Source organism: Canis lupus, chromosome 25, assembly GCF_048164855.1.
Source record: "Canis lupus baileyi chromosome 25, mCanLup2.hap1, whole genome shotgun sequence".
Taxonomy (NCBI): Eukaryota; Metazoa; Chordata; class Mammalia; order Carnivora; family Canidae; genus Canis; species Canis lupus.
Genome location: NC_132862.1, coordinates 42,623,554 through 42,636,855, shown reverse-complemented (window position 1 = coordinate 42,636,855; position 13,302 = coordinate 42,623,554). Strand labels below are relative to the sequence as shown.

The 13,302-nt window shown below is 55.6% G+C and overlaps 1 protein-coding gene across 4 annotated transcripts in view; it reads right to left on the bottom strand.

Annotated features, from left to right (window-relative positions):
• Positions 1-8,593: 8,593 nt before the first annotated feature.
• Positions 8,594-13,302, bottom strand: part of IQSEC3 (IQ motif and Sec7 domain ArfGEF 3) — a 110,806-nt gene continuing 106,097 nt past the window's right edge. The window contains exon 14 of one of the 4 annotated variants that reach the window (XM_072799355.1): positions 8,594-12,113. In XM_072799355.1, coding sequence (XP_072655456.1) covers positions 11,682-12,113 — 432 coding nt within the window. In that variant the 3' untranslated portion in view covers positions 8,594-11,681. The remainder of the gene's footprint in view (positions 12,114-13,302) is intronic. The other 3 variants (XM_072799356.1, XR_012017836.1, XR_012017835.1) reach the window with 3 other exon arrangements.

The window sequence follows — 13,302 nt, the reverse complement described above, 5'->3', positions numbered from 1 at the left end:
TCTGTGGGAGGGTGGGCACCGGAATGGGTGCCCAAAGGCAAGTGGTCTCAGGAGTCCCAGCGCCTGGAAAGGCGGCGGGGGGGGGGGGGGTCGGGGGGAGGGGGCATGGATTGTTCGTGTGCAGACTTTCCACTCCCTAGAGCCTCTGACACAACTTATTAATCCTGGGTCAGCTCTCCCTGCCCCCCGCCCCCGGCTCTTCCCTTTCCCAGAGAAGGGTAGTGGCTGGGTTAATTGCAAACCTAGATCTAAAGGGTCCGGGTGCAGCAGCCCCCATGGCAGAGTGGGCCCCCAAACCAAAGACAACGTGGCTGCACTTTCTAAAGTTTGGGATCTCTTCTGCTTCCTGACCCCGCCAGGGCATCCAGATGTGCTGGGAAATCATCCTCCCCTTTCCTTTAGGTTAGGCAAAAGCATTTTTATCTGACTGGCACTTCACTATATTGTGAGGCTAAGAGTGTCTCTGCTTTCTTTTTTTAAAGACTTTATTCATTTATTCATGAGACACACACACACACACAGAGGCCGAGACACAGGCAGAGGGAGAAGTAGACTCCATGCAGGGAGCCTGATGCGGGACTCGATCACAGGACCCCAGGATCAGGAACCTGAGCTGAAGGCAGATGCTCAACCGCTAAGCCACCCAGGAGTCCCTGTCTCTGCTTTCTTGGACCCTGAGCTCTGCCTGGGAGTCCCCTCCCCACCCCCAGGCTGACTTCCCATGGAGCCAACCCTCCAAAGCGGCTGCTGTCTCTCTGTCTCAGGGATGGCTGTCTCCAGCCACTCGCTTTAGCTTCTCTGTCTGTCCCCCTGGTTTGGCCGGGCCTTGGTGCTGGCCGGGGCTTGGACTCTCCCTTCCCCTCTCACCTGAGAGTCCAGGATGCTGCCCTGTGCAGGAGTTGAGGAGTGGGCTCAGGTGTGTGCTGTCCCCTCCACTCCATCCCCCTGAGCCGGCTGACCCTGGAGCCTCTGAGCCCTGGTGAGCAGACTTCCCACTGGCAGGCTGTAGTCTGCATGTGTTAGGGCAGAAGGGTGACTTTCCTGGGGAAACTGCTCCCCTGCCTGGCCTGGCATCCTACTCTTATACCCTCTCCCACCCTGCTCCATGCAGAGCCCCATAAGACGGTAGTGGGCTCTGGTTTGGGGCCTCCAGGAATTATCTGGGCCATACCTCCAGCTCACCTCCCAAAGCCACCCTTCAGCTACAGGTCACCTTGTGACAGATCCTTGACTCCTGGTTGGATCTCTCGTCTCTGTGTCCCTGTAGGCAGGAAACATGGCTGTGCTCTTCTGTCCCATTCTAGGGAAGTGGGCTCATGAGTCTCAGGTCAGACCTTCCCCAGCCCTGTCAGACAGAGAGAGAGAGAGAGAGAGAATGTAAGCTCCCCCAACCTGTCAGCCTGATAAGCTTTTAGCTGTGGGCATGAGGGGACTGGGTAATGGGAGTGGGGTCTGGGGCATGACAGAGAAGTAGAAGCAGATGGTAGGGGAAGGGAGTGGGGCAGAGGGACATAGACAGCAAGCTCTGGAGGACAGCAGTGAGATTTTGGAGGAAGGAGCCAGGACTAGGGTTCCTGAGGAGATATCATCATCACAGGGCTTGAGCTCAGCTCACTGGAATGGCCAGCACCTGTCTTTAAATAGCCAGAGACACAGAAAGAGCTCTCTGGATAAACCTTTTGGTCCACCTCTTACCTTCTTTTCCCCTAAGGGCCCTGGTAGCCAGCCTCCAAGATGGCCTTTAGTGATCCCCATCTTCTAGCATCCAAACCGTTGGATAACAGTGTATATGACGGAATGGTGGCAAGTGACTTCTTCTGCCTTGACCTCTTGGGTCATTCACTCAGGGGAGCCAGTTGCCATGCCATGTGGACCCTTGAGGACCCCAGTAGAGAGGCCCACTGGAAGAGCTAAGGCCTCCAGCCAAGGGCCATGAGCCGTCACTGACGCGTCAGCCAGTTGAATGAGCCACCGGGGAAGTGGCTCCCGCAGCTCCACACAAGCCTTCTGATGACTGCAGGCCTGGCTGGCGCTGACTGTAACCCTGCAAGGGGCCCTGAGCTGGGAATGTCCAGCCAGGTGGCCTGCACCAGCGGGTATAGGCCCTTGGCTTCCCCACATACAGAAATCCCCCTCTGAGGGTCAGGTGTGGCTCCCCATCGGAGGCGTCCTTCAGCACTAGGGGGAGAGGAGGTCGCGTTGGAGTTCCTCCTGTCTGAGCCCTATGCCTTTCGCCCACATCCTCACGCCCTCTGGCCCTCCAAAGCCCTCCTTGCCCTCTTCCCCTTATTCTGAAGCAGGTGAGGCCCACCTGCTACCCTGGCCCTCAAATGTCCCCTCCTGGTTGACCCAGGGAGCATAGCTTCCCTGTGGGTTTGGCTGCTCAGGAAGGTAGCATGGGCTGATTGGATCTGAGGGAGGAAAAGCTTGTTAACCACCCATCCAGCAGCAGAGGGCTGATGCGGACCAGGCCCGGCCGTCACTTGGGGCTGAGGTGGGTTGGTGCCCTTGGGCCCTGGCATCCTGCACTGCAACACTCTCTGCTTCCAGCATAACCACCAACGTGGGCAGCTTGCTTGCGTGTGTGTGTGTGTGTGTGTGTGTGTGTGGTCTGGGGAGGTGAGCTCAGGTCATGCCACAGAGACTGAGGAGGGCTCGCTGTCTGCCAAGGCCAAGTTCCAGCTTGGAAGGCTGGAACTCTCCATAGGATCACGTTCCCAGGCTCTCTCTGTCCACACCACCTCACCGACCTGCTGAGGACAGCCACAGTGGGAGCGAAGGGCCTGGGCTCGAGGCTAGAGCTCCCAGGGTCCATCCACATCAGCAGTGAGGTTGGGGGCAGTGGCAAGTCCCCTCCACTCAACGGCCCACTCCCAGGAAGCCTCAGTGACCTCATCCCCACTCAACTCCCAACCCATGGGAGTACATGAGGGTAACCTGCACCTATCCAGCCCGTCTTCAGCAAGCGCAGTTGGAATGGGGTCTTTTGATGAAAGGAGGGTCCCCATGAGAGGGACATAGCCTCGTGGCTATGACTTTTCATCTATCCCAAGGTTGCTGGTTTCTTTAAATCAAGACCTTTGACTTGGAGACAGGACCTTTGTTTTCTGTAGGGGTGATTGAAGCATGAAGTTTGTTTGTTTGTTTGTTTTTTTACTTTTTATTTATTTATGATAGTCACGCAGAGAGAGAGAGAGAGAGAGGCAGAGATATAGGCAGAAGGGGAAGCAGGCTCCATGCACCGGGAGCCCGACGTGGGATTCGATCCTGGGTCTCCAGGATCGTGCCCTGGGCCAAAGGCAGGTGCCAAACCACTGCGCCACCCAGGGATCCCGAAGCATGAGGTTTTGTGCAAATTAGATTGCTAAATTATTTCTTTGGAGCAAGAGGATCTAACTTTCTCTTTCCACGATGCACAGTCACCTAATCCTTTATAGTTTTCAAGGAAAAAAAAAAAAAAAGAACACGCTGAATTCTATCGATTGCTTTTTCTGCATCAATCGAAATGATATGGTTTTCTCTTTTTATCTGTTAATGTAGTGAATTATAATAATAGATTTTTCTGTTTTTTAAAGATTTTATTTATTTATTCATGAGAGCACACAGAGAGAGAGAGAGGCAGGGACACAGGCAGAGGGAGAAGCAGGCTCCCTGCGGGGATCCCAATGCAGGATTTGGTCCCAGGACCCCGAGATCACAACCTGAGCTAAAACCAAGAATCAGATGCTTGGGCAGCTGCGGTGGTTTAGCACCGCCTTTGGCCCAGGGCATGATCCTGGGGTCCCGGGGTCGAGTCCCACCTCAGGCTCCCTGCATGGAGCCTGCCTCTCCCTCCACCTGTGTCTGTTTCTCTGTGTCTCTCGTGAATAAATAAATAAAATCTTAAAAAAAAAAAAAAAGAATCAGATGCTCAACTGACTGAGCCACCCAGGCACCTCTATTAATGGATATTTCTCATAGTTAACCATCTTTAATTCCTGGGACCAATCTAACTCAGTGGTGGTTTATCATATTCTTTGTTATTCACTGCCAGCTCCAGAGTGTTGATATTTTGCTTGGAATTGATATGTTTATGCCCAGGAGCAAGAGTGCTCTCTAGTTTCCCTTTCTTGTATTGCCTGGTCTGGTTCAGCTTTTGTTTTTAAGATGACTCTAGCTTCCTAAAAAACAGTTTGAGAATTTTCTTTCTTTTTCCCCCTCTCTGAAAGAGTTAATAGAAGATTGGAACTATCTATTCCTCCCATGTATGGGAATTGTGTAAAATCCCTTGGCCTGGTTCTGTGTCGTTGTCCTCGTGGAGGGAGGTGGCAAAGAGATTTTTAACACACGTTAGAATTTCTTTAATGATCGTTCATCTCACATTCTCTACATGTACTCGAGGGAGTTTGGGGAAGGTAATTTTCTAAGACCGTTTTCGTCCCGTGATGATTTGCCACCGTGTTGTCCTAAGTGGGCAGTTCATTTATAGTGGATTTGTAGCCTTCTCTCTACGGAGGAAAACATTCCTGCAGTCTTGGTAGCTATGTGCTTCTCATTACCTCAACTTCTTTACCTGTGCCCACTCTTGTTCTTGTGATCAGTCTGATCGGATGTTTGTCCATTTTATTAGTCGTTTCTTGGAACTGACTTCTGGTTTTGTTAATCTTTTCCATCATGTATGTCTTTTCTATTTCACTGTTTCTGCTTTTGTTTTCATTATTTCCTCTCTCCTACTGCCTGTGGGATTATCTGGTTGTTCTTTTGGAGGCTTTAATTTAACTTCTTAAGGGAAACAGTCCCCTTATCCATAAGAAGAAGCTGTTGGGCTGCCCTGCCTGCTTCCAGGTGTGATGTTCAGGGACTCTGTGCCTCCTTGCTATGGTGGACAAGGCTCCCTCAAGCCTGGGGAGGGTGGGGGGTTACAGGGGCTGGGCCTCTTCCCAGCCCAGATCTCTTAGGAGGAAGAACGATTGGGGGTTCTTGGGGGAGGGAAGTTGGGAATGTGGGAATAAGAGCCAGCTCTCCTGGTGACTTCCTGCCTTCCTGCAGCTAGTTCCCACAACTTTTCCACAGCCTGCCTCAAGGTTCTTTAGGGTCATGGAAGCAGGAAGCACAGAGGTACCCAGGGCTAGCTAGTGGGGCTAGGGCGCCGGGTTCTCTAGGGAAAGGAGCCACCCAGACCTGCAGGAGGGTGGGAGCACGGAGGCCTCCTCATCTCCTGAGCCCTGTTCCTTAATCCTCCAGCCTCTTCCAGAATGGAACTTTCCCAGGGGGACCAGTTCTGACAGTTCTGACTCCAGTCTGGGACAACATGGGGCCTATCCCTGGGCCTGGCTCCTTCCTGGGAAAGGACAGGAGCAGAAAAGAGCTCAGCCTGTCACTCTGGCCATTGGGCTCTGGCTGGGCCCCACATTCCCCTGGAGAGAACATGTCCCCCCCGGTCCTGTGAGGGGTCTCTCGAGGCCAGGGATGCCTGGCAGTGGCCTGTCTGGGCCCTGGTTTGCCTTGGGATGGAGAGCTCTTCTGGGCTCCCTCCTCGCTGGCACTCCCTGTCTGTGACCCTGGCTACTATCTAGTACCTCGATGACCTATTTTGCCGGTCAGAGGCCAGAGGGAGCCGATGGCAGATGAGGAGAGCCAGTGAGGGGACCTAGTGGACTGGGGTTGGCAGGGGGCTGGAGATCGTGGAGTCCTAAGAGAAAGCAGCCCCGAGCATCTTCCCGAGCCGTTTCCCACAGCAACGTGAGGTCGTGGGCACGGACACCTGCGGCCGGGCCTGCGGAGGCTTCTTCCCTGGGCCCCTGTCAGCCCGCAGAGCTTGTCTGTGCCTCCTGCTCTAAAACCACCTCCGTCCCAGATGGCTCCCCTCAAGGACGGGGTGAGTGGCAGCTTAATGGCAGCTTAATTACATCCCCAGCGCTAACATTTGTTGATTGATGGGGACTCCTAGAAAGTGGTGGCCAATTGGCCACATCCGCCGGGGCCAGGGAAAGGAAGGAAGTGTGCCAAGGCCCACGGCAGGGTGCAGGGTGCCAGGCCTAGCGGACGAGAAATCGGCCCTGCCACGGCTTTGTATGATTCATGCAGAGGTCAGAAAACTTACCAACCCCACGGTCTCGTGGGTAATAGCCACGGAGTCCACCATGTTACGATTTTAGGTTGCAAACTTGAGTTTACTTGGTTTGGGGCGACAGGGAGGAGGTGGACAGCGTGCTCCCTGCAGGCGCAGCGGGCCCTGGGGCGGACTCTTCCCCACCAGGAGTCAGAACCCCACTGGACAGTGGCTGCCTGGCAGGAGGGCAGCGCTCCCTCCTCACCACCACTGTGCTTTGGTGGCCTGGGTCCTCCTGCTGGAGCCCAGCCCTTAATGCTCCCCCCACCTGGCCTGCCTCCAAACCTCGACGGCCTGCTGTCAGCCCGCCTCTTTCCCACTGGCTATGATGCCCGTCTATCTGGAAATGTCCAGGAGAAGCCTAATTTTGTGATTTCCTCAGTAAGGGCGGTTCTTTCAATGCACTTAAGTAAGACAGAGTAAGATAGTTCATGCAAGTACATTCATGTGTTAGGCAGCAGTCCGTTGGCAGATGTCTAGGTTTCTGCCCCAGAAAGCTGTGGTCTGTCCACCTTGTGGAGATGGTCTCTGAACTGCTCACCTACCCTTGAACCTGACCTTGACCGTGTTGAATTTGCCTCCCTCCAGAGCCTTCCTGACTGCTCACTCCCTCCAGTATCACCCTCCCTGCCACCACTCTGCTAGGTGGCTCCCCAGGGGGTAGCGGCTTGGTCTGTGCCATCCACTGTGGCATTTCCATCTTGCTTTCGCCTGAAGATTGTCTTAAGCAGCAGCCCAGCCCCCAGTGGGTGGGTGGAGGGGGCGAAGGAGGGCTGGCATTCCTCCAAGTGCCAAGCAGCCACTCTACACCCTCCCCCTGCCCCAGGACTTGATTGGATTAGAAAGATGCCTATTTTTCTTGTATCGAACTCTATTTTCTCCCAGAGACACTATTTTTGCAGCTGTTTGAAGTTCGTATTATTTTCTGTACTGCAGAGCTTACACACAATTGAAGAAGAATGTCAGTGTTCACGTTTTCTTATCCTGTGTTTAGAAGTTGTTTTTTTTACAGATCTTGGTGTTAATAGATCAAATAAATAAGTATTCCCAGAAAAAAAAAAAAAAAAGGCCTGGTACATGTGGAGGCTTTGTAACCTTGTTGACGTCTCCCTGAATCCTAGCACTGGTGTCCTGTTCTGGCCCATGGCTCTCTGATGCCCAGTCCCCCTGATTGGAGATGTTCTAAATCAATGGCTGATGAATCTGATTTTCCCCCTGCTAGAGGATCACTACCAGGGAGAGGCACTGGTGGACGGACCCAGGGGGGCTTCTGGTAGAGCACAGGGGTCTCCCCCTGTCACTGGAGAAAGGGTCATTTCTTCCAGGCGACTCAGGGGCCAGAAGGCTTGGAGGATGGCGTGCTGCCCTGCATTCCCACACAGCAGCAGCCCTCTTGGCCTTAGGCCCTCTCCCAGGCCTGGGCCGAGCTGGGTCCCCTCAGGGGTGCTCTCAAGGGGCCCGTCCTCAGATTCCGGGGTCAGAGAGTTCCCAGGATGGGACAGGTCCTAGCTGGCCCCAGACTCCTCCTGGAATTTCCCGTTTCCTGGAAGGAGGGTGAGGTCATGTTTTCCTTTTCCCTTGGACAGAGGGTAATGGGCCCCAGCCTGGGGAGCTGTCTGGTTTTCTGGGTGTTCAGAGTTCTGGTCACCAGGAGAGCTGGTCACCTTCTTTGCAGGTGTCCCTAGACCCGCCTCCCTGGCCAGTCACTTTTCTCCCACAGTGTAGTGCCTCTGACACCTCAGCTTTGCTGGAAGGCTCTGTCCTCTCTCCCCTCGCCAGGAGAAATCACTCTCTGAGAAGCCCTTGTCCGTGGAGCCTGATGTGAACACTGCACATAGTAGTGAGTGCTCGCCCAAGCCCCTTCCTCTCTCCCCAGCTCCAATGTTACTGTTCTCTCCTGCAGAGTCTGGGCATCCCCTCCAGCACCCGCAGATGTTTGCTTCAGCACATTTGGTGGGTCCATGCACCTTCCCTGACAGTGTTCCTTGTACTTGGGCCTGAGACCCAGGACTGCCAACAGGCCCCTGCTCTCCATTGCAGAGAACCGAGCAGGGTGGATGAGGTCCTGACCCATCTCTCACTCTGCTGGGGTGCACATTAGCAGTCATGTATCTGTAATGCTGCCCCGGTCTCCACCATTTAGCTGCTCTGTTCCCTGGCTAATTGTGTGCATGCATGTGTGTGCATGTGTGGTGTTGGTAAGGTCAGCTCCCTGACCCTGCACCCCCAGCTCTGGCCATCGGATGATGCCCCTCAAGTCTCCTTTATTTAAGACAGGGCTTTCTAACCATGTCCCACGGTAGCACAGAGGTACCTCATCCTGGCGTCAGGAGTGACAACTCTATGGCCACGAGAGAGCAACCAGGCTGTCCAGCTGCCCCTCAAAGACTTCGGGGCTGAGGGCCTCACAACATCCTCTGGCTGCAGACTCTGGCCTCACAGACACTCTGATTCAAAGCAGGATCTCCCTCAGGGAGAATGAAAGAAATGGAACCGACACAATTTGCTCAAGTGACATATTTCAATATAATCTCTAAAACTCTATGAATTGAACAGATAAAATACCTCTGGGCTATTTTGTTACAAAATATTTGCCATTTGGATTAGTTGCTGGGTGTAGCCACCCTGCCTTTCCCTAGAGAGGTTTCTCTCCAATGGGGTGAAGGGGCATATACGGGGGGTGGGGACGGCACAGCAAGAAAGTCCGTACAGCAGAACACAGGGACAGATGGACAGATGGTTATCGGGGAAGCCTATTGGACACAAAGAGACATTCTGGCAGGCTATGGGGGAACAGTGCGGTGCGACGTCAAGGATTTCAGGGGTCGAGGGCCCAGGGCTGATCAATACATGTGCCTTGGGAGGCAGGCTTCCAGCTCAAGCTGTCAGGCCAGGGTCTTGCTCCAGGTCTGGTGTGGGACTTGCCCAAAACTGGGTGGGAAAGCTAGTTATAGTTCCCACTCCTGGTTCTGGGGTTGGGACCAGAGGGATAAAATTGAGATAGGGACCTAGGTCCCCTAAATAAGGCCTAGAGAGTTGATCCAGTGGGGCCACTCCGGGTGGTGTAACTGGGCACGTACCCAGGATGCTGTGCCTGGGGGCCCAGTTGGCACTCCGCTGGCCCCACTGCCTTGGCGAGGAGAGCCCAAGTGTGTCTCTAGCCAGGCCCCCTGGGAGGGCTGGGCCTTGGTGTGGCTGCTGGAGTGGGAGGCTCATCCTAAGCCTTTGGGGATGAGGCTCTGGGGACAGGGACAGTGGTGGGTCCCAACCTTAGTCTGTTGGCTGATCAGGGAAGGGCAGTTATAGATAGTGGGAACTCTTGCATCCCCAACAGTGAGGGGAGCCATCAGGGATTAGAAGCCCCTCACAGCTCAGACCAGGCCTCCCAGTGCTGCCAGTGGGGCTCAGGGAAGCCACCACAATGACGGGGTGAGCTCCTCCCTGGAGTAGGGACCCTGAGATGCCTGAGCATCTGGGTCCTCAGCCTCTGCTGATCCTGACCTGGAAAGCCAAGGCTACAGCAGATGTGGGAGGGAGGGGCCAGCTTGGCCTGCCTGTCAACAGGGGGAGGGCACTTTTCAATGAGAAGCGCTGTGGAGCAGGTGACAGGGACCAGATGGTTGCGACTGTCCCCCTTCTCGGTGGCCCCTGGCACTCATGGTCCCCACCCTGTGGGGGTGGCCACACGTGGCCATCTCATAGCTCCTGTTCCTTCCTAAGGCAGCCTCTCTGACGCCCAGCATAACGACTGCCCTCTTCCAGCATCGCCCTTCGTTTGAGGATTGGCCCCTCCCTCCTGGGTCCCTGACTCCTGCTGCCCAGGCCTGCACTTTTTAAGGGTGATCCCTGCCTTAGCCAAGGGCATCAGAGGTGACTGAATCTGTGCGTCCCATCTGTCAGCCACTCTGTCCCAAAAGGCTGTGACTGGAGCCACCTGTTACAGGGAAGACATGAGAAAGGTGCCAGGCCCACGAGGATGGGGCGGTCAGCTGGGCAGCCACCATGGGAGGAGGTGGCAAATTGGCCACAAGTTATGGAAACCAGACTGACAAAGACAGAGCCAGAAATAAACTCACTGGGTGACATCATATGACGTCTGGGTGACTGCACACACACATACGAAACTAGGTCATCTGGAACCTCTGAGACTGGGGGAGGACTCTGTGCCTCCTAGCTGGCTCAGGGCGCTCCCTTTGGGGCATGGAGTAGGCGTCAGGGAGAAGCAGATTCACTTTAGACCCGGGCAGCACTCACCTCCATCTCCTGGCATGCTTTATTAACGGGCTCCAAGGGAGGGGATTTTAGCGCAGGACAGCAATGAGCTCTTGGCACAGGACTGGAGAGACCAGCCTGGTCTGGGGCAGGCGCTTCCTGAAACGGCTGGGGTTGGGTTTGGGGCAGGCCACCGTCCTGCCTGAGGGCTTCGAGGCTTGGCTGCCTGGGCTCTATGAGGAGCCTCTTAAAAGCTTGACTCTCTGATTCTGGTTGGCCCTGGGAAGGTCAGTGAGCCCTGCTTGGCTCTCCTTTGCAATTTTGAGGGTGTAGGGGCTCTTTCAGCCACTCCTACTGAAAGCAGGCCTGGCGCCTTCCTGGAGGAGGCATGGGGAGGAGGATTTAAAGGCTGATGGGCTAGTTTGGGACAGCAGCAAGAGGAATCCAAGTGCCTCTGGAGCACCTGCTTCTCTTGCCTGCTTCTGCCTCCAAATCTTTCATGGAGGCTGTGGAAGTCATTCAAAAAGGAGCCCTGACTTGGATCCAAATCCTACCTGTCCTGGGCAGATCACCGCTTCTCCCTGTTTCTGCTTCCACATTGGAAGAACCTGGTTTTTCTGAGTGTGTTTCCATCTAGACTCTGCACACTCTGCATTGGCTGGGGCTAGAAAACTAAGAAACCCTTTTGAAAGTTGCGTACGTGACCTCACAATTCCACAGCTCTGCTGACTTAATCTCGAGAGAGCTGAGAGTGGTCCCCCTTACCCTCTTAACTTCCTCAGAACTTTCCTGAAGTCTGAGAAGCCCTGGATAGGCAGGGCCCAGCTCCTGAGAAGGCGGGAGAAGGCCCTGGGAGGAGGGTAAGGATGTGGTCAGGACAGCTGATATCCCTGGGGGGTGGAGGATCAGTTGCCTGAGACTCCTGGCCCTGAGGGTGCAGCAGAGAAAACCTCCCACCCCTCGTGCCTCCCCACCTGGTCTGAGGCCCAGGGCCTGACAGTCTCAGGGCCAGGAAGCTGGTTAGGCTCTTGGCTCCTGCCTTCTGCAGTACATGGTCTAGGTGGCCAGAGTGGTAGTAGGGAAGAGGAGGCCTGGATGCACCTTGCTGTGGAGGGCCCCAGGAGAGTGAGGTGGTGTCTCCAGATTAGGGGCAAGGGGTGCTTGGCAGACTAAGGGAAGCATGGTTGGGTGAGGCAAACCCAGGTGCCAGGGATTGAGATTCTCTTTCCAAAACGATCACCAGTGACCAGAAGTGCATCGTGCCAGGGCGTGGGAAGCAGCGAGCAAAGGGGCAGTTGGGGCTGCTGGGTGCAGCTGAGGGTGCTCCCAGGCTCCGGCAGCCGGCCTTCCCGGGACAGCAGCATGGGGAGGACAGAGTCTACACCAGGCTCCTGGAGCCGCTGGAGTAGCGGCGTCGGTGCAGCAGGGACCCGGGTGGGCAGTACTGGTGGGGGTGGTTGTAGGGGGGAGGGGGCGGGGGCAGTGGAGGCTGGTGGATGACCTTGACCGGGGAGCCTGGGCCACCCAAGGGCGTGGAGCCACAGGAGTCAGAGGAGGACGAGGCGTAGCAGGAGAGGGCCTGGCTCAGCAGGGGCTCCATGCGGGCCAAGCAGGGCTTGTCCAGGACAATGACCTTGACAATCTGCTGGCACTGCACCAGGGTCCCGGGGGGTGTGGGTGGCGGTGGCAGCGGCGGGGGCTGCTCCCTCAAGGGGCTAGGCTGCGGGTCTTGTGGTGGCGCCGGCGCTCCCCTCTCGGCCCCCAGCGCAGGGTTGTGCTGAGATGATTGAAGCCTGTTGTGAATTGACACCTAGTTTAGAAACAGCCAGAGAAGCGTGAAATGTTACAAGACTAATTCCCAGCTGCTGGGACTGGCTACCCTGAGCCTCCCGTCCCCCCTTACTCGCCTCCTGGGCCCTTCGGCTGCTCCCAGCGCTCACTTCGACCCGCCAGCCCTCTCCACCCGCCTAGAGGAAACCTGGCTGCCAAACGGGAGGGCCGCCCCTGGGTGTGATGGGGGGGCCGTGGCTCTCCAGGCCCGACTCCTCTCCCGTGAGATGGGAACCCAAGCCACGGGAGCCCAGGGTTTTTAGGGCACGGCTGTCACCTCTCCCGAGTGAACCTCTCTCCACCTCCCTATCAACCTCTAAGCTTGGAAAACGGGGTAATGGTCTCTGCCCTCTCTCCCTGCCTCCCTCTGGTTCCTGAGACCAGACACAGGGACAGTCCATCATCTTTGAGCCTTTTTTTTTTTTTTAAGATTTTATTCATTTATTCATGAGAGACACAGAGAGAGGCAGAGACACAGGCAGACAGAGAAGCAGGCTCCCCGCAGGGAAACTGATGTGGGACTCGATCCCAGGACCCCGGAATCATGACCTGAGCCAATGGCAGATGCTCAATCACTGAGCCACCCAGGTGTCCCCATCCTTGAGCCTTTCAAGCCCTATCCTCTCTTTGTTAAAGGAGAGGCTTCACTGGCTCTGTGGAATCACAAAGGTGCCCAAACCCAGAATGCCAGGGACCCCTGAAAGGGTGATCTGACCCTACCCTGTCCTCCTAGATTCCCCAAGGCAAAAGCCATGAATCTGAAAGCAGCCCAGATGGCCAAGGCCAGAACTCAGTCCCCAGCAGCCTTGCTGGGACAGCCTGTGTCCTGGTTGAATCTGCCCCACCGTAGGAGGGGGTACCCAGAAAGGACTGTAATCTTAAGGACCCCCCTCAGCCTGTGGAGGTCACTGTGAGCCAGCCTGGCCTCCTCTCCCTAGCAGAGGGAGGTTGAGGAGAACTAGAACCTTCCAGGAGTGGTGCTTAGTTTCTCACCCTCCAGCTCCCCAGCCTATAGGTATGACATGCCCCAATCCCCTTCTAACGCCTGGCTCGGTGGTCGGTGGTCGCTGAGACCCTTCACTCGGAGGGTACTTCCTATTGTCCTTGGGCACTACCACCCAGGACAAGCTGTTCAGAGCACAGAGGCGGTAATTGAGGCCACAGAGAGG